At 52.7% G+C, this 24233-nt stretch overlaps 1 protein-coding gene across 1 annotated transcript; it reads right to left on the bottom strand.

Annotated features, from left to right (window-relative positions):
• Window positions 1–23343, bottom strand: TCEA3 (transcription elongation factor A (SII), 3). Its single transcript, XM_012722769.1, has 10 exons — window positions 22191–23343; window positions 21510–21615; window positions 20935–21079; window positions 16895–16957; window positions 11485–11648; window positions 11291–11347; window positions 8253–8407; window positions 3510–3656; window positions 2072–2143; window positions 1–94 (listed from the first exon to the last, which is right to left on the bottom strand). The coding sequence occupies exons 1-10, from the start codon at window positions 22209–22211 to the stop codon at window positions 86–88; spliced, it is 939 nt and encodes a 312-aa protein (XP_012578223.1). The 5' UTR covers window positions 22212–23343; the 3' UTR covers window positions 1–85.
• Window positions 23344–24233: the final 890 nt, after the last annotated feature.

The following is a 24233-nucleotide window of genomic DNA, read 5'->3' on the forward strand; positions in this document are numbered from 1 at the left end:
TTTTATTTTTTCTCCAGTTACGATGGTATAGTGCGTTTTCTTTGTTCTTCCTCATCCTGGTCACTGAAATTTTGGCCGGCATCTATCAGCAGAACTACAAAACCAAAAAAGGCAACAACATCTCAGAGTTTTCTCTGTGTCCCCCAACGAGGCTAGGGGTGGGGGCAGGAGATTGATAAAAAGGTTGGGTCAGGGGCACACAGACCAGGGCCCATCCCAGCTCCTCCATCATTAGCCGTGTGACCCTGTAAAACGCTGGCGATGGCGAAGGTAGTAAATGATGGAAATTTGATGCTGGACATGTGGTGAGCGCTCATTTCAGGGTCAAAAATGTCTCAGAGACCACTAGTAACTGCTCGGTTAGAGCACGTGGTGCAATGTCCAACGTCGCGTGGCTGCCACCGCGATGGGCCCTGCCGGCCGCTCACGGGCTGGGCAGCAGCGCTGGGTGTGGAGCACGCGGCCACCCTCCCCGGGCACCAGCCGGCACTGCCGCTGACCGCACACCCTGCTAAGCCATCTCTACAGGACTGACCCGTCTCATCGTCATAGTTACCCTATGAAACAGCCACCATCTCACCCCCATCTTCACAGATAAAGAAGCAATTCAGATAAGTGACTTGCTCAAGCTCCCATGATGCCAGCGCGTGACAAGATCGGACTGGCACGGACAGTGGTTTCTATGGGCCTGGGCACAGGCACACTCTTGGCACGTGCTGTGCGGGTTATCGCTGCATGACAGCTGGGGACAGAGGCAGGCAGGGCTGAAATTCAGCCCAGTCTCTGTCATGCCCTGTGGGGCTGTGAGTATCTGGGGCAGGGACACCTCTTTCTAAGTGGCCAAGACACCACATGGACTCTTCGAGGCCCTGTGCATGCTCTCTGCGCGCTACCCTCTCTAAGCCTCTAACCAGCTCTGTGGGCTAGATCTTGACGCCCCCGTTTTATAAGTGAGGCAATCAAGACCTGGAGAATTCAAGTCTCTTTCTAAGTGGTAAAACTAGCACATGAGCCTGACGCCAAAGCGATGCTCTGAGCCACTAGGCCCATGTGGGCCCATCTCTAAGTAAGAAAGGTAAAATACGAAATCATCTGACTTTTATCTTTCAAATATGGTGGTTCTAACGAGGCTCCCAGGATGGGAAGACCCTGAGTAAGGAGATGGGAAACTCAGCTGATGCAGTGGGTTTCGGTGGCCGAGCTGGCTAAAGCGACTACCGCAGGGGGCGCCTTGTCACAGCTGTCTGTAGAGTGTGTGTGTTTACGTGATCTTTGCATCGGCTACAGGGAAAGGATTATCCTCATTCTTGCTCGGGGGTGAGTGACACACTCAGGGTCATACAGCAAGCAGGCCAAAGCAGGGGCCTAAAACCAAGGCTCCCGACCCTCAGTTCAGTGTTCAGTCCTGGGCTCCTTGCTAAGGGCCTGAGACCTTGTGGCACAGCGACAGGTGGTGGCCCAGCCTTCACATCATGATCAGATGGTACTGGAGTCTGCTGACTCCACACGGCATACATGGTTCTTTCAGAGGGTGGCATGGCCAGAAGGAGCACGCGGGGAGGTGTCTGCTTGGCTTCCAGGCCACCTGAAAACAACCCTTCTGCTGTGTAGGAGCTGAGGCAGCCTGGGTTACTTGGGAACAGCTCGGGGCAATGCCCCTTGGCCAGGGCTACCACTTCCTTTCATCCCCAGCTGTGGCCAGGGCCAGAGGAAATGCCATCTGTGAAAGCACTCTCCACAGAGGAGTGGCCCCAAAGTGTGCTCTTGCCATCCCTCTCCTCTGGGGATCTCAGGAGGCTTGAGTTCATCTGTGCTCACAACAGACTTGCCCATCCTGTGATAAAATGTGAGGAGCCCCGCTGTTTCAGTGGGGTGCCTTCGCAAATGGAAAGACTCCTTCCTTCTCCAATAACCTGTCACCGTTCCCAGCCTTGCAAACCCCCTGTGTGTAGGCAGGCAAGCCTGCCTAAGCTTCCTATGCAGGAAGCCCCTTGTGTGCTGCGAGTATATGCCTCCCGCGTGGGACGGCACTTTTTTTGCACAGCAGGAGCCAAGATCCAGACATACTCACCTTCCAGCGATTGCCACATTCATTGCATAAGACAAAGGTGGTCATGGGCTCATCGGCACTGCGTGTCTGCACCTGAGAGAGAGCAAGGGCCTTCTATGAGCACTCTCCTGCTCCAGGGCCTGCAGAGGCGCCCGCAGGATGGAGAGGGTCTCCGTCTCAGAGCATCAAATTAATCTCTTGCCTTAGAGTTCATCTCCTATAGGAAGAATTCCCTGGCTCAGCCCTGAACACGTCTATATAGTGGGCCTTGCTGATCAGACCTGAGTGAGCTGGCGGCACCTTCAACATCTTTTGTTTCCTACTTGACCAGCAGATGAATGGAGGTCCAGAGAGGAAAAGGAGTTTGAAGGTCATTAGGACTATTTAATGTTAGGCTTTCTAGTTTCACAGCCCCATTTCCCACCGCAAACTCCTGGCATTTCCAGATTGAGCAATTACTGTTCTGATTTTCTACAGCCAACCCTGGCTTGTGGGGCTAATCCTGGATGGCCATGACCTATAGCGAGTTCCTCCGCTCACTCCCAGTCATGCAGCTTGGAGTCTGTGAGTGGGGTGGGGCCTGCTGGACAGGGGGCACAGCTCACAAAGAGCAAGAACACTGGGTTTCCCTGAATAGAGATTTGCAGTTTACTTGTGGGAGGTGACACCCAGGATGCACCTTACTGGCTTGGAAAGGGCTTAAGAGAGTGGAGGTTGCCCAGCCAGCTCTCAATTCCAGAATCAGAATTCCCCAAGGGTCCCTCCTGGATAGCCAGGGGCCTAACCAGATTTCTGTGTTGCTTTGGAACCCCCTAACAATGTGCTTCTGAAAAACACTTGCTTGTGAAGCAGGGGAGGTATGATAAGGTACCAAGAACACTGGTGTCCTAAGGGTAGAACACAGACAACCCAGAAACAGGAGGTGGTCCTCTGGTTTGGGGGTCTCCATGCTGGAACAATGGTCTGTCCTGAGGACTGGGGGCGAAACCCTTTGTGTTAGGCTGACAAGTCTGATGTGCAGGCAAGCGGGCCTGGGCCTGGCCCGACTATTTCTGCTACTGACGGTCTTCACTACTTTGGGTAAAGCTGCAAAAACCTATCTGGGCCTCAGTTTCCCTGCGGGTAAAGTAAGAGAACTGCATTTTGAATCACGAAGTCACAGCCATCTTGACTCTACACAAGTCCTGTGCCCTGGGAATGTGGTTTCTTTTATTCTTAACTCAGGGCAGACCAGACCACGCTGGCCACGCTTGTCAGGAACAAGCCTGGGTGATTCTACACGCAGGAAACATTTTCTAGAAGACACAGGTACAACAACATATTGGTATACCAGACTGGCCCTTCTCTCTGCAGCCTGGAGTTTTAGCCCGTCCTCTTCCAGGCTGTTTCCTAAACTCTCTCTGTTCTCCACCTCTGTGCCCCTGGGGCCTCCCCACCCACACCCCCCAAACCTCCAAACCTGGTTGTAGGTGCAGTTCTTCTTCTTGCATTTGCTGCACTGGAAGAGGTCGGTGGTGGTACCACCTGTCTTAGCCATCTGGTGCTCACGGATGGCCTCCTGGGTCATGGCATTCCTCAACTCCTTCAGCTCATCACTGGCCATTTCCTGGAGAGAAATGATTGTGCCCTTCAGAGCCAGGGAGCCCCAAGGGCCTGGATCCATACATGGTTTCTAGAAAGGCTGCACAGAGGCGGCTGTATTGAGTGCAAGAATCTTGAGAGAGGCCTGGACTCCTGACCCTGCCCCAGGTGGGAAAAGACCACACCTCGAGTCCTCATTCTGCCTTTGGGTGAAAGGTCAAACGTAAGGGCTCTGGCTGGGCCAAAGGCAGAAGGCAAACAGCTTCCACCCCATGACCAATACTCCTATGTACATTTCCTCAGGTCTGGTGCCCACCCCATCTGCCAGGACTTCAGCTACCTGCCTGTACCTTCCTGCTGAAGTTGACATGGCCACTGACCACCTGAACCGGATGCCGCCCTAGCCTTTCAGTCTGGGCTTGACCCAGGGCTGCTGGAGTGACCGCTGCCCCGGGGAACCTCACCATCAACTTCCCACTCCCCTTACCAAGCAGGACCTTGGTTAGTCACATGACTAACTACTCACCTTTTTCTCTAAGACAGAACAGTCTCCTGTCTCCCACCAGCTTACTACAAACACTTATGATCTAAGTCCTTCCCTTCTCTCTTGATCTCCCTGGCCATTCACCGCCCCTTAAGCTTCTGCCAGAGGGGAGCAGTGAGGGGGACACTCAAACTAGAGAGAACACTAGGGCTACTTTTGGAGAAAGGGAGGATGGCTGAAGCTAATGTTAAGTGGCTAAATATTCTCATTCTTGCTACATCTACCGTGACTCCTTGCAAGATGCAGAACAGAGCCAACAGGAAGCCGAGATGATGTGAGTGTGCCTACCACCCATTGTAGCCACTTGAGCTTCTGGATAGAAGGCAGGTTCCTATGAATCAAACTGCTACAGGTAGGCCCAGGAAAATGCATTTTTCCTAGTGCCCCCCATTATTCTGGTGCACACTAATGTTTAAATGTTGCTGTGTGAGGGTCCTCCATGGCGGCACAAACGGGTTAAGGCGCAGCACTGCAAGCTGGCCTTAGCTGCATCGGTGCATGTTCAATCCCCAGCCCCGGAGATGACCCCTGTGCTGCAGCAGACCTTTCCTGCCTCACCTGCTGCTCCCCTTGACAGTGTATTTCAGCCTGTTTGGCTCCCACTCTGTCTCTGGTAAATCCTCTCACCTCCCCTGCACCTATGGCCTGTGCCCCAGTTCTGTATGCATAAATAAACCTTTTTTAAAAAGAAAACATGGTGGAAAATGAGGACAGGAGATGGCCCTGCATCCTCACATCCTATACAGATAGGGAAAGCCTATCTGTATAGTGTGTACCCAGAACTATGACATGTCCACTGAACAGCTTGGACGCCCATCTCAGAATCTACTCCATTCTTGGGTGTGTCTGGGTAGAGGAAAAGACAAAAGGAGGAAGAAAGAGGGATGAGGTGGGCCAGGAGAGAGACACAGAGCAGTGTTAGGGAGTGACAGCAGTGCAGAGAGACTGCCCATCCACATAGGCACCCGCTGTGCCAGGTGCTCGGACGAGCTCCCTGTCTTCACAGCCGCAGCGTAGCATGCAGCCCAGCTCTAAGTTACTGTTTTTGCTTGTAGAGCAAAAGTGATCCTGTCTGGGGCATCCTGAGGTCTCAGATGATGGTCTCCTTGGCATCCTTTGCCTGAGTTGCTGGTGAAGTGGGGGGAGGGGGTTTTGGCAGCTTGCCCCGGGCAATCCCTGGGGTGCCTGATCAACCTTGCAGGCCTGATTCTCTTGTCCCGTTCTAGAGAACAGAACTGGCGTGGGGCCAGACTTCATCCCTGTGTCTGTCTTGGACTTTTGCTTTGCTGCAACTCCTGGAGCCTGTCTTTATCCTCATCCAGACATCCAGCTCTGTTCTGATCTCCAGTTTCTGGGAACTTGCTGGGTCTGGCTCAAACCTGTGTCTGTACATTGCTCTTAGTTCTCCCGAGCCTGGTTTCCCAAAATGTGCCTGGAGTTGCCTGAAGATGGTCTCAGGCTAGCATTCCTATGACGCACCCAGAAAGGGAAGCAGAGGGAATGCGGAGCACAGAGGGAGACACAGAAGCAAACACAAACCCCAGCTTTCAAAGCAGTCACAGCCTCACCATGCAGGGAAGGAGAGAACACTGCTAAGCCAACTTGCACTGTGTAACCCTAGCCTATGTTGCTATTTACCTAAAATGATCAGGTATTTTAAATTTAGCAGAAAGAGGGGGTCTCTCTGGTGGCATAAGGGTTAAAGACAGCACTACCAAGCTATCACCAGTCACTGCAGCACAAGTTCAATCCCCAGCCAGCCAGGGAGCTGATGCACATGGTGCAGCAGACTTCTCCTGACCCACCCACTGCTCCCCTCAGCAGTGTATTTCAGTAGATCTGCCTATTCTGCTCCCCACTCCATCTCTGGTGAATCCTCTCACTTCTAACACCTCTAGCCTACACCCCAGTTCTTGTATGTGTAAGTACATAAGGATAAATCTTTTAAAAAAAAGTTTAGACTATAAGACCAAATTAGTGGTAACTGGATGGGAAGAGGGGTGAGCAAATTAGGTAAAGTGGTCAATTGTATGGTAACAGAATTAGATTTTTAGTGATGAATATTTATACAGATGTTTATAATAAGGTTTATAATAAGGTACATCTGAAATGTATATGTTATTATGCAGCATCATTTCAATTAAAAAATACGTAACATGCGGCCCTCCCCGGTGGCGCAGCGGGTTGGAGCACAGCACCAAGAAGCTTAAGCCACTTGCGCATGAGTTCGATCCCTGCCTGCCCTGGAGGAGATCCACATGGCGCACAGACCTCTCCTGACCTGCCCACTGCTCCCCTCAGCAGTGTACTTCCTTGATCTGCCTGTTCTGCTCCCCACTCTGTCTCTGGTGAATCCTCTCACCCTCTGCATCTCTGGCCTGTACCCCAATTCTGTATGAATAAATAGAATAAATAAATAAATCTTTAAAAAAAATACGTAACATGCATGACATACACACAGCGCACACTAATCACACACAGGACACCACCTACACCCACCCACCACACTCATACCACAGACAGACAGACGTCTATCAATGGTTTCAGGGAGACCCGAGGCTCTGGGAGGCACACCAAGTTTTCTGGACCCCAGTGCACCTGCACATCCCTTCTTTGGGCCACTTCGACTGAGTGACATGTTAGTAACGCCACCTCCAGGTGCTTGCAGTAAAAGCATCTCATCTCAATCAACATGCTCATCTGTCTGGGCAGCTGCGTGTGGCAGTCGCGTCCTCATCTAGAAGAGTATCTCCCCCTCATAGCGCTGCACAGGAAGTCACATGAACGGCCGATGAGTGAGCCTGTATGTTAATCCTGTGGAGAGCTTTACATCCATTCACTGTCTAAACATGTCACATATTCAGTCCTTTATGAGACAGTTATTCTCCGTCCCATTTTACAGATGAGAGAGCTGAAGTGCAGAGAGGTTAAGTAGTTTGTTGTAGATCACACAGCAAAGGCAGAGGCATATAGGGACGGCCCCAAGCTTGCAACTCTCCATTGTACTTTCTCACACAGGTTTCTTCCCTTTTGCTCCCTTATGGAGCCCTTAAAGCTGGATCAGTCCTTCTCTCCTGTAAGTCCCCATGGTGGTTTCGTCATAGTAGTTAACCACCACTGTATTATAAATACAGATCTTCCTCAACTGACAGTGGAGTTACCACCCTGTAAACCATCTAAGCTTTACCTACCAAATGCCACAGCTTAGCCTAACCTGCCTTCCACATGCTCAGAACACTTCCTTTAGCCTACAGTTGGGCAAAATCACGTAACATAAGGCCTATTTTATATTAGTGTTGAACATCTCAGCTGGGCATTGTGTAGACATGATGAGCTACGAAAACATGAAATGAATGGCCTCCAAAATGCTGCAGCACCATGTACCACAGAGAAGAAGTGATCACCTTGTGGTCAGCTGGCTGACCTGACTATGGCTCGCTGCGCTGTCCAGCATCTAGAGAGGACTGTGCTATGTGACCAGCCTGGGTAAAGATCAACACTCAAATGGTTTCTACTGCTTTGCACCATCACAGTGTTAAAACACCCTAAATAAAATGTATCCCTCATCTGGGATCAGCTGTATTTTTAAATGTCTCTCTCCCTACCCTGGACTATGATCCATGAGACAAGGACCTCTTTTGTGGGTCCTTGGCCCAGGGCTGGGTAATGGGATGTAAGAACGAACAAGGCGGAGAGGCAGAGTGTGCAGGTGTGAAGAGTAGGGACTCTGGGGTCAGGCAGTTTGCCTCTGGCTTCAACAGTGTCTAGCTGTGTGTGTGGGCAGTGAGCTAACTCTCGGGGCCTCCATTCCTCATCTGTGCAATGGGAATAGCAAACATTGCTCCCTCAGTTGGTAAGAAAGGAAAATTGGATAATGCACCTAGAGACCCGACGGTCTAGGGGCCCCAAGAGTTGGGGAGTCTGAGATGGCCTGATCTGGAAAAGCCCGATTCACCTCCACTGAGGTACAAGGTACTAGCACGTAGACTTGGTTAAGCAAAGCTCCAGTCTCCCGTCCCACCCCTAGGAAGTCCCCTGCCCCACCCCTGGGAAGTCCCCTGCACCCCCGCCCCTCACCTCCGCGGTCATCTTGGCAATAAGCCCCGCTGAAATGGCACCGCTGAGCACATTCCGCCGCAGGCTGGGATTCCTGGGGTCCTTGAGGTTGCTGATCCGACTCCGCACACGGTTCCGGTACTTCATATCCGTGCTCTTGAGCTCCTGGTATATATGTGACATGGTCAAGGGCCAGTCAGCCATGCACAGATGGGGAGCCGAGCCCTGAAGCCTGAGGAATGCCAGGCTCTCTCCCTCTTCATGGACATGTATGGAGGTGGGTCACCTTTGTGGCCTCTAGTGCCCCAACTTGGCGTCTCACCTGGCATTAGGGACATAGTATCAGGGACAGGAATCAGCCTCCTGGGTGAGACCAACAACACTGTGTTGACAGGGAGCCTGAAGCATGACACCAGGTCAGCTTGAGCCTTTTATGTGAACTCAGGTGACCTCTCTGTGCCTCAGCTTCCCAATTTATATATCACAGGACCCTTATGAGGTTCAGTGAGGAAGCCTTAGGGTACACTAGCATGCTGCTGGAACACATCAAATGTTCCATAGCCAGGGGGCTGCTGAGATGACAGAGGTGAGGACCTCTAGTTTGGGCGGCCAGCTGTCGGGAAAACAGAAGGTGGAAGGCACAGGTTTAAGGTTCTAAGAAGTATCACAATAAAAAAACGGCCTGGTGCTCCTAACTTAGCCGGTCACAGAATCACTGCCTGGCCCTGACTTTTGTCTCAGCACACCCATCCCATCCTATAGAAACTGCCTGGGGAGGACTGGTCCATTACTTCTCTCATTAACAGATGAGGAAATTGAGGCATAGAAAGGGTGCAGCCCTGGCTCAGTCACAGAGCCGATTCCTGGCAGAGACAGGGTGGGAGCCAGGCCCCCTTCTGGCAGGGACGCTCTCCCCACTCCGCCACCAGGAAGTCGCCGCCACTGACCACAGTGATTCCTCTGTCCAGACACCGCCTTTCAGGAGGGCCTCCAGCACCCCCAGGCAGGCTTCCCTCCCCACTCCCACCCCCCCTTCTCCATCCTCTGGAGCAGCTCTGGGAACACAGCCACGTTTTCTTGGTCTTCTCCACGAAGCAGTCAGGAAGAGGAAGCCTTTGCTGGGAAAACCCATATGCAAGGAAGGGGCTGCAGGGAGTGGGGAGAAATGGAGACAGCTGACTTGCCAGAAGAGGTGGGAGGGAAGGTGCTGCTGCTTATTTATTGCTTCTGTCATTGTTTTAATGCTGATGGACAATAAAATTGTGGGGGAAAATGCATTTGAAAGTCAAAAAAATTATTAAAAAATCTATTTTGGGCCAGGGTCAAATAAAATCTAACTTAAAAACTAACCACTGAAAAGCTGATCACAGAACTAAGGCCCCCAGGACAGAGGGAGAGGTGAGGACAGAGAGGGCAGAGCACACTGGGCCGGGGGGGGGGGGGGGGCTGTGGGTGCCTTCCTGGAGGGTGCTCTGAGGGAACTGCACTTAGTGGGGGAAAACTCACGGTACTTCAATAAAAAACTTAAATAACTGAAATCTGTGTTGGCAGCCCTGGAGCTGTGGGTCTGCTCCATGCTGAGGGGGGTCGAGGGGTCCGACAGCCAGCAACAGAGCTTTCCTGGGGCCTCTTTCTGCCTCTGTCTCCACTTCCTGAGGTCACAAGGGGTGACCTCTCAGGAGCAATGTGAGCCCATGTGGCTATATTAACCCAGGGTCCCTCTAAAAAGGACAGGTCATTTTGGGGGCACAGAGCACTGAAGCCTCCAAACTTATCCTCCCTTTGAACTCTCACCAGAACCAAAAGCTAAAGGACAGATGATGCAGCCTGCATTTCCCTTTCAGAAGAGGGACCCTCAGAGGGGGAGAGGCCAGAACTGTGTACTGGGTCATCGCCTTTGTTACAAATTAAGCCTGACAGAGGGTCTGGTCAGAGAAGACAGAGACGCAGTTCACGGTAGTTCTGATGCTTGTGCTGTGTTCCTGGACTAACTGGAAACTGAATATGGACTCGGTGAGGTGCTGGGTAGCTCAAGACATGCTGCTGAATAATTAAAGGATGGTAGAGGGAAACCGCAGGAAATGTGTGGGAAGCTGTTAGGGTGGGCCTCAGGAGAAGGCGGCAGGAGAGTTAGCTATCTGCAGACAGGGCCTCTGCCCTCTACACCCCCAGTCCCCAACAGGCCAGCGGTGCTTCCCAGGTCAGCAGGCCAGAAAAGGGTCACTCATACTCCAGGGTAATGCTCAGAATCCCTCCCTCTGGGAATTTTGCGTTCCCCCACCCCCACCCCCATTCTCCCCATCGCTTTGACATGCAAAGCTTTGTCTCCAGTGGAAGAAATTCCATGCATTCATTGTGGGGAAGGACTTTCCCCCCAAACAAAAACCTTTTGTTGAGATGGGCCCACATGATACAGGTGGGCCCTCCTGGGTCTGCACAAGCCCCCCCAGCTCAGCTAGTGGGAGAATGGGGCCTATGGAAAGAGCTCAAGACACAGAATCCAAAGATGAAGAATTTCAGCCCCACTGTGACGCCCAGTAATTCCTGAGCCTCAGTTTCCTCACCTACAAAGTGGAAACAATAGCCGTTGCCTGCAGAGATTGTTCTGCGGTGACTGCAGTAGGAAGTCAACTGCTGATCACAACCCCTGGAATGCCCAACAGGTGGTCAGGATGGCAGCTGTCACCCGGGGGGCAGGGTGGAGGACTGTGCCTCAGAACTGCTGTCTCTACTCTGACTTCACAGCCAGGCACAGCTGACACACCTGGACCTGTTTGGCCCAGCAGAGCGGCCTGCAGAGCCTGGAGTCGCACTCTCTGGGTTCCAGCCCCAATTCATCCACTGCTACTTGCAGAAGGAGCTTTGCAGGTAACCAAACTGAGCCTGACAACAGACTCCTGGCCCAGCAAGGACCAGCAGTGCAAGGCAGTCTGGTCTGAGGCAGTGCAGGAGCGCTCCTGGAGCCCGGCCCTCCCCCTTCCCTGTCCCAGGTCCCTGGGTATGAGAGGCTGCTGCAGCAGGACAGCCCTGACCCGCAGCCCAGCACAGCTCAAGGATATGATCTTCAATTTCTGATGCCATCTTGTCACAGTTGACTCCGTAGTCTTTGTAATCATCTAAAAGGTTTGGAAAACAGGTATGATTCAGACAGCTGCTTGTACAGGGGGCTCCCATGTGAGCCCTGTGACTGAGGGTGGTGCTTCCCGGGAGTCAGGGGAGCCCTTCCTTCCAGCCCTGGCCCACGCCCTCTCACCGTCAGCTTTCAGGGCCGCTGAGAGCATCTCCACACACTTGTCCCGCACAGAGTCCCCAGTGAGATAGCAGGGCGCCAGGAGACAGGCGGAGGGGGCAAAGATGGGGGTCAAGGGGCTGCTGGGTGTTTTGGGGGTCTCTGCTTTTGATTTGCTGCTGTGTGATCTGTGGACGACAATCAGGAAGACACTGTGACGTTAAGTGAATAAAGCATTTACGAGCACCACTCTGCAGATTTCTAGGGGTCATCCCTTTAAACACTGTACCAAGCCTGCAAGATTGGCATGACCCGTCTCCCACTGAGAACTGAGTGTTGAGTGTGACCAGATAGGGGCAGTAACACAACGGCTACCTGTGTGACCATAACAAGCCTCGCATCCAGGTGTACAGCACCACATCAGCTTTCTGGAATCTGAACCTAAAGCCTCTATAAGAGACACTTTCCCCTACAGCACTCACAGTAGCTGTGGACCCCACCTTAGGGAGCTCCATCTCAGCTGCTGCCCAGGAGCAATAAACTACTTCTTCAGCTTTTCTGTCTCCGCTCTTTCTTCCTTGCAGCTGGTCACAGAAATCGGGACAAAACACTGAGCTTTAGAAATCGACGCATTTAAAGCAAGGTAACATCTGGAAACCAGCAGAGCCAAAGTGGAAGCCCGGGGAATCAGAGTAGGGTCCTTGTGGTTCAGCCGACCCTGGTACCTTACTGGTCACAGATGAGTGTGCCAATTCCAGCCAGACACCACCCTGCAGCCCATTACACTCCCTGCCAGCTGATCTCTCTGTGTTCTCATGGACCATTATTCTCTCAGCTATTCTGTATGTATTCGGCACCCATTCTCCTATGCTGAAAACAAGGGGTAATGCAGAGAAATCAGAAAAGTTTCCTCCCTTCAAAAGTTCCCAGTCTAGTGAGTGAATAGTGAGTTTATTGCCATTAAAAAGGGCTGGCTTTCACCAAGCACCAGGCACTAAGGGAGAATTTTCTTTTCCTAATTTCTGCTTAGAAGAACTGGGGTGTGGGCTAGAGGCACAGGAGGCTGGGGGCAGGGGAGAGGATTCGCCAGAGACAGAGTGGGGAGCAGAACAGGTGAACTGACTGAAATACACTGCTGAGGGGAGCAGCGCGAGACAGGAGAGGTCTACTGAGCCATGTGGGTCAGCTCCCTGGCCACGGATTGAACTCAGGCCATTGCAGTGAAAGCACTGAGAACTAACCCCCAAGGTCATCAGGGAAGCCTTTGGGAGAATTTTCTAATTTAGTCCTTGCATCAGTGCTAGGAGGTACATTACCTGTCCTCCCCCCCCCCCCCACTTGCAGATAGGAGATGGGGTCTGCCTACAGATTCACCACTAAGCCTGGGACCCAGATCTGCCTGACCCTGACCCTATGCCCTAAAGTCCTATGATACACTGCCTCAGGGGGGCCCCATTTGGTGTGCACTGGCATAGGCCAGGCGTTTGGAAAGGCGACCATGTGTCTTAGCTCCAGCTGCCAGAGAACAGAACCTGCAGACTGAAGTCCAAGATCAAGGTGCTGCTGGGTTTTGTGTCTGGCGGGAGCTCTCTCCTTCTCTCCTGTCCCACGAGGGGGAGGGGGAGAGGGAGAAAGAGGAAAAGAGAGGGAGAGAGAGGGAAAGAGAGGGAGGGAAAAGGAGGAAGAGAGAGAGAGAGAGAGAGACCTCATGTGTCTGCAATCCTTCTGGATGAGTCTGAGTCTCCAGTTGGTCATTCAGAGGAGTGGCCAGGGCAATGCTCAGTAGAAATGTGAGGGAGCAAGAAAGTTCTTGGTTTGCATGGACAAGGCTGAGGGGCTTAGAGACACTGCAGCCTGAGGGTGAGGAAGCTGGAGAGGAAGAACCCAAGGCTGCTAAGGATGGGCGTAACAAGAGCCACCCTTTGCTGCCTGTCTGCAACATGCTCCTTTCTATAACCCTGGGAGGCACAGGTACCGGTCTCATTTACAGACAAGAAGATGGAGTAATAGCTGCACTACTTCCTGCCTTTTGTAGCTCTTCCTGCACTGTTCTTGGGGACCAGGTAATCAAGATGTCTTCATCTTTTGGCTTCTCCCCGTTTCCTCTTTCATTGCCCCATGGTGTCTGCCAATGAGATCTCATGCCCCCTAGGAAAAGCTGACTCATCAAGGTTGAATAAAACAGGGTCCTCCCACCCACTCCAGGGTTTCACCAGCGATGCCATGTGGAAGGACATGAAGGGTGGCTACGGCTCCTAACTCCAGGGGGCGCTGTGTGCAATAGGACTGTACAGCACCAGCCAGCACCACAGCACAGGCCCGCACCACAGCTCCAGGAGCTACAGATGTGTCTGGAAGGGAACTCTGGGCGTCTGTCAAAGTTTTTCAGGCTCAAGGAGCTGTGTGGTGAAGCTGAGTAGCCCAGACTCCCCTGAGAAACGAGAATCTCATTCAGCTTGCCCCTGGGCACTCACCACTGTCAACTTGTTTCCCAGCTCTTGCTCTTTGGTCTGACCTTGGGGTCCCTGTGTCAATAGACTCTTGCTGAGCTCTGGGGCTCTGGGAGTTTTGCATTTTATGTACCCTCGGGTTCCTCAAAGGTGTCTCAATGCTGCCACTAGGGTGGGGTGGGCTGGAGAGACAAAATTCTCTCTTCAGTTCCCAAAAGTCATGCATAAAGGACTTCCCTACCTTCATCGTTTATGCAGTCTGAACCTTACTCTTCCGGATTAACTTACCCTGAATTCTACTCAGTTCTGCCTGACAACCAGCAACCAGCAGCTGGCAGCAGGGCAGGGGACAGGGCAGCTGAGAAAGAACCTGGTTCTGTCCTGGAGTCAAGATTTCAGCAGGCAGGAAAAGGTGTGGGTGAGAGAGAGCTGCGAGAGGCTAAACTAGAACCCAAGGCCTGCAGGCTGGGCTGCAGGCTCCTCTTACCCTCACAATCTGTTTACCACTCAGCAGCTGAGGGTCCTTTTGAACTTCACAGCTTCCCCAGCCATTGCCAGTCCTCTGCTTTGGACCCTCTGATGGCTTTCAGTTATTTTCACCATAGAGTCAAACTCCTCCCATGGCCTGCCAAGCCCTCCCCACGTGACCCGTCCCCCTTTCTGACCTAGTCTCTTACCACTCGCCTCACGGTTCACAGAAGCCCCTGCCGCTCTGCTTCTCTACGTCCCTTCAGCACCCCACCCTGGCACCAGAGTGCCTGTGCGGGGCTGGCCCCGCTGCCTCCAAGGCAGATTTTCCTATCACGGGTGCTTTCCCACCAGTCAGGCCTCAGCTCAAGTGTCACATCAGAGAGGCTTTCCTGACCACCCAGCCCAGGCAACAGTCCCTGCCGAGTCACTCTAGCGCATGACCTGGTTTCTTTCATTCATCACACTGATCCAAGTCTATAATTAACCTGTTTGTTTATAAACATCGTTTATAAACATTGCCCGCCTCCACCTCCAGACACAGGCTGGGAGCAGAGGGAGCCTAGCGGCTGCCTCATGTGACACTGCCCCCCCCAGCACCTGCAGCAGGGCTTGGGTGAGCACGTGATGGACCTGGTGAAGAGTGGTGAGCGGAGGGAGCTAACTGGAAAGAGAGGAAAGGCGCAAACTGGGGTCTAGGCAGAGGTGACCCTGGAGGCAGCTGCCCCACTGCCTCAGGCCTCAGGTCAGACACCCCCCCACCCCCCACCCCCCCTGCTTAAGGGTCGCCAAGTCCGAAGACTGGGCCAATGCTTGTCCTCCAGCTGCAAGGGTCCTGCTGCTGCTGCTGGCTGAACTGTGTGTCTCAGCCTCAGCACAGTCCTCATCCGGGATGCCTGGACCCCTGGGGGGCCCAGGCAGGGGAATCTGGAGCATGCTGCTTGGAATTCTGCCCAACAACAGTCATCATTTGGGGAACGCCTTCACCGACGATGCAGTATATTAAGAACCTTGGGCTCCAGAGCCCAAATCACAGGTCCACCACTACTTGTAGATACATGACCCCCAGAGACTTCCTTGACCTCTAGGTACCTCAATTTGATAACCATAGTGCCCCCCTTCTAGAGCTGTTGAGATGAAAGCACCTCAGAGAATTCCAAAAACAAAGCATTAGCCGACTGACACAGGTCACCACATTAAGCGTGAGTATTTCTACTGAGAAGTACGCATTTAACAAGCACTTACGAGGGTTGGGAACTGTGCAAACATGTCATTAGCTCATCTGATCCCCTACAGTGACCTTGAGGGGGCCCATCACTACCAAAGTGGCCAATGGCAGAGTCACATCACAAACCTAGTTCTGCCTGACTTCCAAATTCTTTTTGACACATCTCACTGTCTCTGAAAGGCAGGGAGCTTTCCAGAGTCCCCTTACTCGCCAGGCGAGGCTGCTTGAAGCCCTCCCCCCTTTCCTGGCGCAGGGCTCTGGCAGCCCCAGTGCCTCCTCTCCGCTAGGGTCTGGCTGGCTGGCTGGAGTTCCGCCTAGGAGGCATCTCAGGCAGCCTCGCTCATTTTGTTCGCAATGCACACGATTAGGAAATGAGCCAAATTGCAGAGAGGGCATTGCCGGCCCGGTAAGGGTCGGGGGCTGCATTTATCAACAGCTTCCTTCTGCTCCAGCGCCAGCCTGGGGTCTGGAGTCACAAAGTCCTTGGAAAACCCTCCCACCCCAGGCCCCAGCCCAGTCCTGCGGGCCTGCTCGCTGCTCCTGCGCACCACCTAGAGGATATGTCAGTTACTGCACCCCCGAGCAGCTGAAACTGCTCCCTGCGGGAGGGAAAGTCAACCAATTCCCACACCTGGGTCCCAGGACCAGGAATAAAACGCTGTCTTCTTTTCCATCAGGGATGCCCTTCCTGTGCGGTTTCCTGGCGCTCCAGCCACAGTTCCCAGAGCACCACGCCCAAGCCCACTGCCCTCCTTCACATGTCCATTCCCTCTGCCTGGGCTGCCTCTCCTGGCCTGTCTACCAGGCAAGCTCCTGTTCCAGTATCTTCCAAGTTCCAGCACAAACACTCTCTCTTCATGAAGTCTCCCTTGACTTCTCAAGTCACATAGCGACTCTTCCCACATCCCCTCCTGTTCTGTATGCCTCCACATTAGTGCTTAGTGGTCAGGCTGCTTTGGGGTCCAACACCCAGCCAGGTCAACCACGACCCAGAGAGCTCACCAAGTGCAGGCTCCCATCACGCCCACCCTCACTAGTTTCAGCTTGACCTTGACAATGTTCCCAGGGATGGGAACTGGTCTCAAGAGACACCACTGAGGCACCTCAGTGAAGGAGCAATGCCTCTGATTTAGGGGTCTCTTTGGGCTCACTGTGTGGGCCCTAGAGTTTGGAGGCAACACAATGTATGGAGGTCTCTCCTCTGGCCTTCCTCAGGCCTCCTCCACTAAAGCAGAGGGGCGGCTGCCGAGCAGGACCTTTGAGAGGAGAAGCCCACCACTTCCTTTACCTCTCCATCGATGGCCTTCTTGGAGAGGAGGCGACTGAAGACCTGGAGTCCGCAGAGTCCCTCCTGAAAGAAGAGAAATTGGAGATAAGACCCCTTGTAGGCTGGTGTCAGCAGAGTGGGGAGACGGCACCCCGGAGCCTCGCCAACGAAGCGCCACAGAGCCCAGGCAGTCCAGAGACACCGGAGCCCTGGAGACAGTCTCGGCCTCCCCCGCACACACCTGGGGAGAGAAGCCGCACTGAAGTGGCAAGGAAGGAAGAAGTGGAGTACAAAATTAGCCAGACGCGTGCCGAAAGCATGCATAAAACCAATGCCTCCGAGAGAAAGACAGAAATGAATTCAGGCCAGTGCTCATGAGTACACCAGCACGGATCTGTTGGGGAGACAGATGGCATTGTCTCTTAAGAGGATTCCTGCCCCCCTTTCCAAAATGCATGTAGCTACAGTCTTTTTGTATGTATTTCTCGTTTTACTGGTTTTACTAAGTGCATCTGTCAATTGTAATCCCTGTTCTCTCTCACTTACCCAGCCCTCCTTAGGGGGCGGGCTCACCTCCCAGCAGCCAGCAAACTCACTTTTTACTGCCTGGCCACTCCCTTGTAGACTCCTCAGGAGTGTGGTTTTGTTTACTGTGCTGGACACTGTGCTGAGCCCCACCCCTTTGGGGCTCACTCACCCAGTGCCCTGGGGCTCAAGGGCCCCCTTCTGCAGCTCTCCTGAGCCTCTAACCTATGGCAGTGTCTGCCAGCAGCCCACTGGGCTGGAAGTGCTGGGGCCTTACAGCCCTCAGGGGCAGCCCTCAGCCAGACAGTGGAAACAGGCCGATACATAGCTGGGCCTCCTCAGTCTCAAGTGAATCACCTGAGGTGTGGCTTCTGCCGCAGCCCAGAGTTGCCCACAGGGGCGTCTCCTGCCCCCAGGTGTAACCTATTTGCTAACACGTGGGTTGCTTCCTTCCTGAGCTCACTTCTCAAACCTCACTCTACATTTCCTGCAGCCGCCTCTCAAATAAGACATCTTGACCTTGAATCCATATCTTAGGTCTGCTTCTGGAAACCCAATCTTACATTCACTGCCATCCCAAGCAAATATGTAACACCAAGCCCATAGATGCTCTATAAATATTTGTTGGCAAATGCTAGGATGAAATATAACATATAAAGACTAAAATAGAAAAATTATTTTTTATACTTCTATAGTTTTTAAAACTGTATTTTTTTATTTTTATAAATTAAAAACCACAGAAATATAAAAGTTAAAGGAGTGAGAAAAGGGGGCCCACCCTGGTGGTACAGCAGGTTGGAGTGTTGCACTGCAAAGATAAGCCAGGCTTTGGCGTGAGTTCGATTCCCAACCCCTGAGGTGACCCACATGGCACGGCAGACCTCTCCTGTCCCGCCCACTGCTCCCCTCAGCAGTGCACTTTGCCCATCTGCCTGTTTTGCTCCCCACTGTTTCTAATGAATCCTCTTGCCACCCTGTACCCCACTTCTTTTTCTTTTAAAAAAAGTTTTTATTTATTTATGCATACAGAAATGGGGTATAGGCCAGAGGTGCAGGGCTGGTGAGAGGATTCCCCAGAGACAGAGTGGGGAACACAGTAAGCAGATCGACAAAGTACACTGCTGAGGGGAGCAGTGGTGAGACAGGAGAGGTCTGACGTGGGTCACCTGGGGACAGGGATCAAACTAGTATGAAAACAGCCATGGCTTGGCTTATCTAAGCAGTGCAGTGCTCCAACCCACTGTGCCACCAGGGAGGGCCCTGTGGGACCCCATTTCTGCATGCATAAGTAAATAAATTCTTTTTTTTTAAAAGATTTATTTATTTATTTATACAGAACTGGGGTACAGGCCTGAGATGCGGAGGCTGAGAGCATTCACCAGAGACAGAGTGGGGAGCAGAACAGGCAGATCGAGAAGTACACTGCTGAGCGGAGCAGCGGGCGGGTCAGGAGAGGTCTGCTGTGCCATGTATTTCCTCCGGGGCAGGCGGGGATGGAACTCATGCGGAAGTGGCTTTAGCTTCTTAGTGCAGTGCTTTAACCCGCTGAGCCACCAGGGAGGGCCCGTAAATAAATTCTTTTTAAAAAAAGTGGGAAAAGGAATCTCTCCAGACACAACAACTATGAAGTTTAATGCCTCTGCTGAAGCACTGCTGCTTGGTCTGACTTCCAGGCAGTACAGTTCAACATGCAAAACCCTTAATACCATAGACTGGTTGGGAAGCTTCTCTTTAATGTGATCACATATATATGTATATATGTGTGTATATATATATAATATACACACGTGTGTATGTATATATATGTATGTGTGTGTGCATATGTATGTATATATAAGTAATTTTTTAAAATTTCACAATTAGAAAAAGTTTTAGATAAAGATGTTAGAGAAATTTGTAAAAAAAAGAAAAAATCCAACCAACCCTGTCAACCTTGCCACACAGGGAAAAATCACGCTCCTGGAGACTGCCATCTCAGAGCGTCTTTCTTGTCTCTTTCCTGTCGTGTACATAAAATACACTCATGGGATTTCAGTAAACAGCCTCGTCCTCTGTATCTGACCTAGTAGGTAGCTTTTCTCGCCACTCAGGTAACATTTTCTGATGTCATTCAACACTCTTGATGGGGAGGGCCCCTCCTGGGGACCTTACTGGTATTTTAAGACCTTACAGGGTCCTTCATTTTTGGTTGTAAAAAATAATCAGAGGCTGCCACTGGTCCTGCAGAGCACAGAGTCACCCTAAGCCAAGATGGGGGCAGTAAGGCGCAGCTGGGGCCCCTCCCTTGAAGACAGTCGCTCTCCTCACAGTGGGTTTCCTGAGGCATTTTCTGCAGAACACAAGCTTTATAGAGCTATACAGTAATTTCTAAGAGGTTCAGAGGAAAAAAACGTTTCAGAAAAGCAAGCTGGAAAATGTTATGCATAGAACACCATTCTGATGCTTTTATCTTATTAATTCCTTAAATGAATTACTCTGGGTGAATACTGGATGAAAAATCTGTATGATGAAAATGCTGATGTCATGGATAGTATTATCCATTTGCTCTACTTCTGCTCTGGACCAAGAGATCTCCCCCTTCCAACCCCCTTCCAAGAAACTGAGGGCTCTGTCTAGCCACATAGGGAGGAAGTAGCCACTTAGCTATACATCCACAGAAACTTGGGGGACCCTGGCTGAGACAGGGAGGGGAACGAACAACTGTTTGTCCAACTGTTCAGAGCTGAGATGAACAACTGTTCTGTCTTTCTCAGCAGAGGCCTGTAAGTCTGACAAAGATCTGGAGTCCACACTCATATAATGGCTGTGTGATCTTGAGAAGGCCCCTGCCTCTCCCCGCCTCCCAATCTTCAGCTTTCTCATCTCTCAAGGTGAATACATGGATGTTGGGTAAAGAGCTAAGAAAGCATCTTCCTCTCCATGGACATTACATTCCCAGCCCCACTCCCTGGCTTTCATAGGAAGGTAGAAGGTGCCAGCCGAGTTCCAAGGCAACACGGAGACAGATGCTGCCCGGTCCACCGTCAAGGGACAGGGCTGTGAGTGGACGGTAAAGGGTTAGTGGACAGCTACCCCCAGTGCAGCGACTCTTGCGGCTGGCGGTGCCCTGGCTGGGGTCTTGGCACTCCACGGTGGGATGGTTAGGAGTTTTGGGACACAGCTTCTAGGTCAGGGGGTCTTACCCACTGAGGTCTCATGTTCCTGCACCTGGGCTGTCACCTGGGCAGGCCAGAGAAAGCTCTGGATGCTGGGTGGTCCCCCATGGGAACACTTGCAAATGAGAACTGTCTGGGGCTGACTCTGGCTCATCCTCCAGGGCCAGGGGTGGGGATGCCAGTGGGGGTGGGGAGGGAGGTGTCTTAGTGGGGTCCTGTAAGTCTGTGTGGGGTCCTGTGGAATGGTGGAGCCCAAGAAGCCTCCTAGGAGGCACTGCAGGCAATGCCACTAACAATGGCCCCCTTCCAGGCTGTGAGGATTGAATGAAGTCTATCAGCCAGGGCCTGCAGCCTGCCTCGCCACCCCTCCTCGCCAAATACCTCTCCTTGGGCTCTTCCCCTCGCTTTTTTGTTGGTGGGGAAAGGCCTGCTTCTGGCTTCCAATCTGGACAGTCCAGTCCTTTTTCCTTCTTCTTTGCTTTTTCTTTTTCCTCTCCTTTTTCTCCTTTGGGGGGCCCAGGTGAGTCTGAAAACGAATGAATAATATTGTTCCTTTGTGACTTTGGGGAGGAAGGAGCGAAGGGCAGGGACAGGGACACATCCCTCTCTCACACACACACGCACAGAGCCATGCACGTGTGTGCAAATTCATGTGCACTCATGGGGGCTTTTGTACACACACCCAGGCACACGTTCATATACACGTGTGCACACAGACATGAGCTTTGTGTACAAACACATGCGCACAGAGTCTGCATCCATTAGCCATGTACATGTACACTCGCAGCGCTACAAATCGTGCACTGTGTACACAATCACTGGCACTCCCCAGGGGCCATCTGTCACTTATTAAGTCACTCAACAAACAGACCCTGAGCGTGCGCATGACCCAGGCATGGTCCCCGCCCAGGTGCTGGGAGAAAAACATGGCCCAAGTCGACCTTGTTTCTTCTCACCCAATAGCCGCTTCCAGTTTTTGATGAGAACTTTGGCCAAGGACACCACCTCCTTGTCTGAGCAGTGCTTGCGGACCCCATTGACGGCGACACCAATCCTGGTGGTCTGCAAAACAAGAGGGTTAGCGGCTGGTCTGGGAGTGCAGGACCCTGCCCTCAATTACCTCTCCCCCCACAGCTCCGCCCTCTCCTGAGCTCGACCTGGCCTGAGGCTGAGGCCGAGGCCCTGACCCTCTGCAACTAGTGAGGTCCAGAGCCCGGGAGCTGGCCACCCACTGGGCGTCCAAGTGCTTCTGCTGGGAAGATGAGGTGGTGACAGGTATGGCTGGTGCTCAGGGCCCTCCCCGCTGTTTGCCCCCAGGTGACTCAAGCGCCAGCTTAATTTCAGAGCGCTGGCTACTCAGTTTGGGTCTGAGCTCATTTTTCAGAGTTTTCTGGGAATGTCTGGGGCTACACGGGCCACCCAGGGGTGATAGAAAAATGCAGGACTTTCTGCTGTCACTGGTCTCTTAGATCCCATAGGCCCAGGACTTTAAGAAGTGGGGTGTCCAAGGAAAGCAAGGCAGGCTTTTCCCCAGGCCCTGTCTAGCTGCCTCAGGCCGGCTCCCAAGCCCTCCCTGTCCTCCCCCACCCTCCTGCCCCCTTCCCCACACTGCGCCTGGGCTCCCCACCCTGCTCCACCTGGAGTAGCTGGATGGACATCTGACAGCTGTTCAGCTTCTTCAGAAGATCCAGGGCCCCTTCCTGTAGGAGGCCACAAGGTCAGAACTGAGACCCAGGGGTTCTACCCAGCCCACTGTATTCTTAGTAAAAAAGGTAGGGAGGGCGTGATCCAGTTCTGGGGCACAGGCAGAGAAGCAGTTGAGGCGTGGGCAAGGGACAGAAAGGGGAGACGAGGAAAAGATGCTGCCACAGTCCAGCCCTCTCACTTCAAGCCCCTCTGAGCTGAGTCCAGTCCTCACCACTCCCCGGAACCCCGGCCATTGGTCCTGCTGCTCCTTGCACCAGCATGCTGCCCCCAACTCTGCTTCCAAAGTGATTTCCTCCTTGCTTAGTGCTCCTGCTTGGGTGTCTGTATCCCCCTCCTTTCGCTTCCCAACTGTGAGCTTCTGCAGAGTAAGGATTGTTGGCTTTTTTTTTTTTTTTTAATATTTTACAACAGTTTGTTGGCTTTTTTTTTAATGGCTTTATTGGACACACAATGAACACATAAGCTACAATTTGATGGTTTCTGAAACCCATATGCACACATGGGTACACATACCACCAGCCCAATGCAGTAAGAACACAAACTTCGCCCCCAAAGTCTCCCTTGTGCCCTCTGTCCCCTAGGCTGCACCCCCACCTAAGCCCAGGTACCACTACGTTGCTCTGTCACTACCGAAGAGTTTGCATCTTACAGGATCATGCACCGAGGGCGGCACCACGGCTTTGGGTCTGGCTTCTCCTTCAGCATCACTGCTTTAGAGCCACTCGTGTCACTGACAGGCCCGTGGCTCCTTCTCGCGCCCAGGGTCCCCTCCGTGTGCAGACACCACAAGCGTTTACCCATTCTCCTGCTGACAGGACTTTCAGGGAGTGTGCCGTTCGGGGCTCCCACAAATAAAACTAAGCACCTCAGGTACAAGCCGTGGCGTGGCCCTGCTTCCCTTGGGTAAATGGGCTTCCATTCCTCCTGGGCAGAGGCAGTTTTAGCCTTGGAGACCTCGGGGCTTAGCACACAGCCCACCATGCTGTCCTGAGTGGAGGGAGAGCAGAAAGCAGAAGACAGGAGGGGACAGTGGGCGGGGAAAGGGGCACCCAGGTTTTTTTTTTTTTTTTAAGATTTATTTATTCATACAGAGCTGGGGTACAGGCCAGAGATGCAGAAGGTGAGAGGATTCACCAGGGACAGAGTGGGGAGCAGAACAGGCAGATCGAAGTACACTGCTGAGAGGAGCAGCGGGCGGGTCAGGAGAGATCTGCCTCGCCCTGTGGATCTCCTGCAGGACAGGCGGGGATCAAACTCATGAGGAAGCGGCTTAATCTTCTTAGTGCAGGGCTTTAACCCGCTGCACCACTAGGGAGGGCCATGGGGCACCCAGGTTTTAAAGTTTCCGGCTGCCAGGCACTGGGCCACCACTGACCCACATCAGCCTCCTCCTCCTGACGCTTTGCTGAGGCCGAGGCCAGCATGGCCTCCTCTGCAGCTTCCCTGGGGAGCACCCGCTGACTGTCCTGAGTGCCCTGTGCCTGGCTTCACTGCCAGCCAGGGCCCTGCAGACTTCCTGGGCCACTGCCCAAGGCTCCAGGCCTCCCTGTGCCCGGGTTCCCAGCGCACTTTCCGACAAGTGAGCTGTGGATGTACGTGCATGTCCACTTGTGGGCACACAGCTCCGCTGGGGCCACTGATTAGAGGACCATGCGGTATTTTACTTGCGTTACCTTGTTCAACTCTCACAGTCATCCTAGCAGATAGGTGCTATTATTGCCCCCCCCATTTTATTTATTTCGTTTTTTACAGAATTACCACCCTATTTTCATGGAAGAGGCACAATTTGCTCAGAGTCACGAGTTGCTGAGCTGGGGCTCAAGCACATGCCTTTCGGGCTGCGGCACGGGCAGGCCGCGGAGGTGTGCACACAGATCTGTCCAGACATTGGCAGACAGGTGCCAGCGTGGGGCGCCCCAAGGCATGTTGGTCGGTGTTTGACAACCAGTTTTCAAGGGGGAAGAAGCTGATTT

This window comes from Condylura cristata, unplaced genomic scaffold, assembly GCF_000260355.1.
Source record: "Condylura cristata isolate star-nosed mole 26May11 unplaced genomic scaffold, ConCri1.0 scaffold00008, whole genome shotgun sequence".
In the NCBI taxonomy this organism is placed as follows: domain Eukaryota; kingdom Metazoa; phylum Chordata; class Mammalia; order Eulipotyphla; family Talpidae; genus Condylura; species Condylura cristata.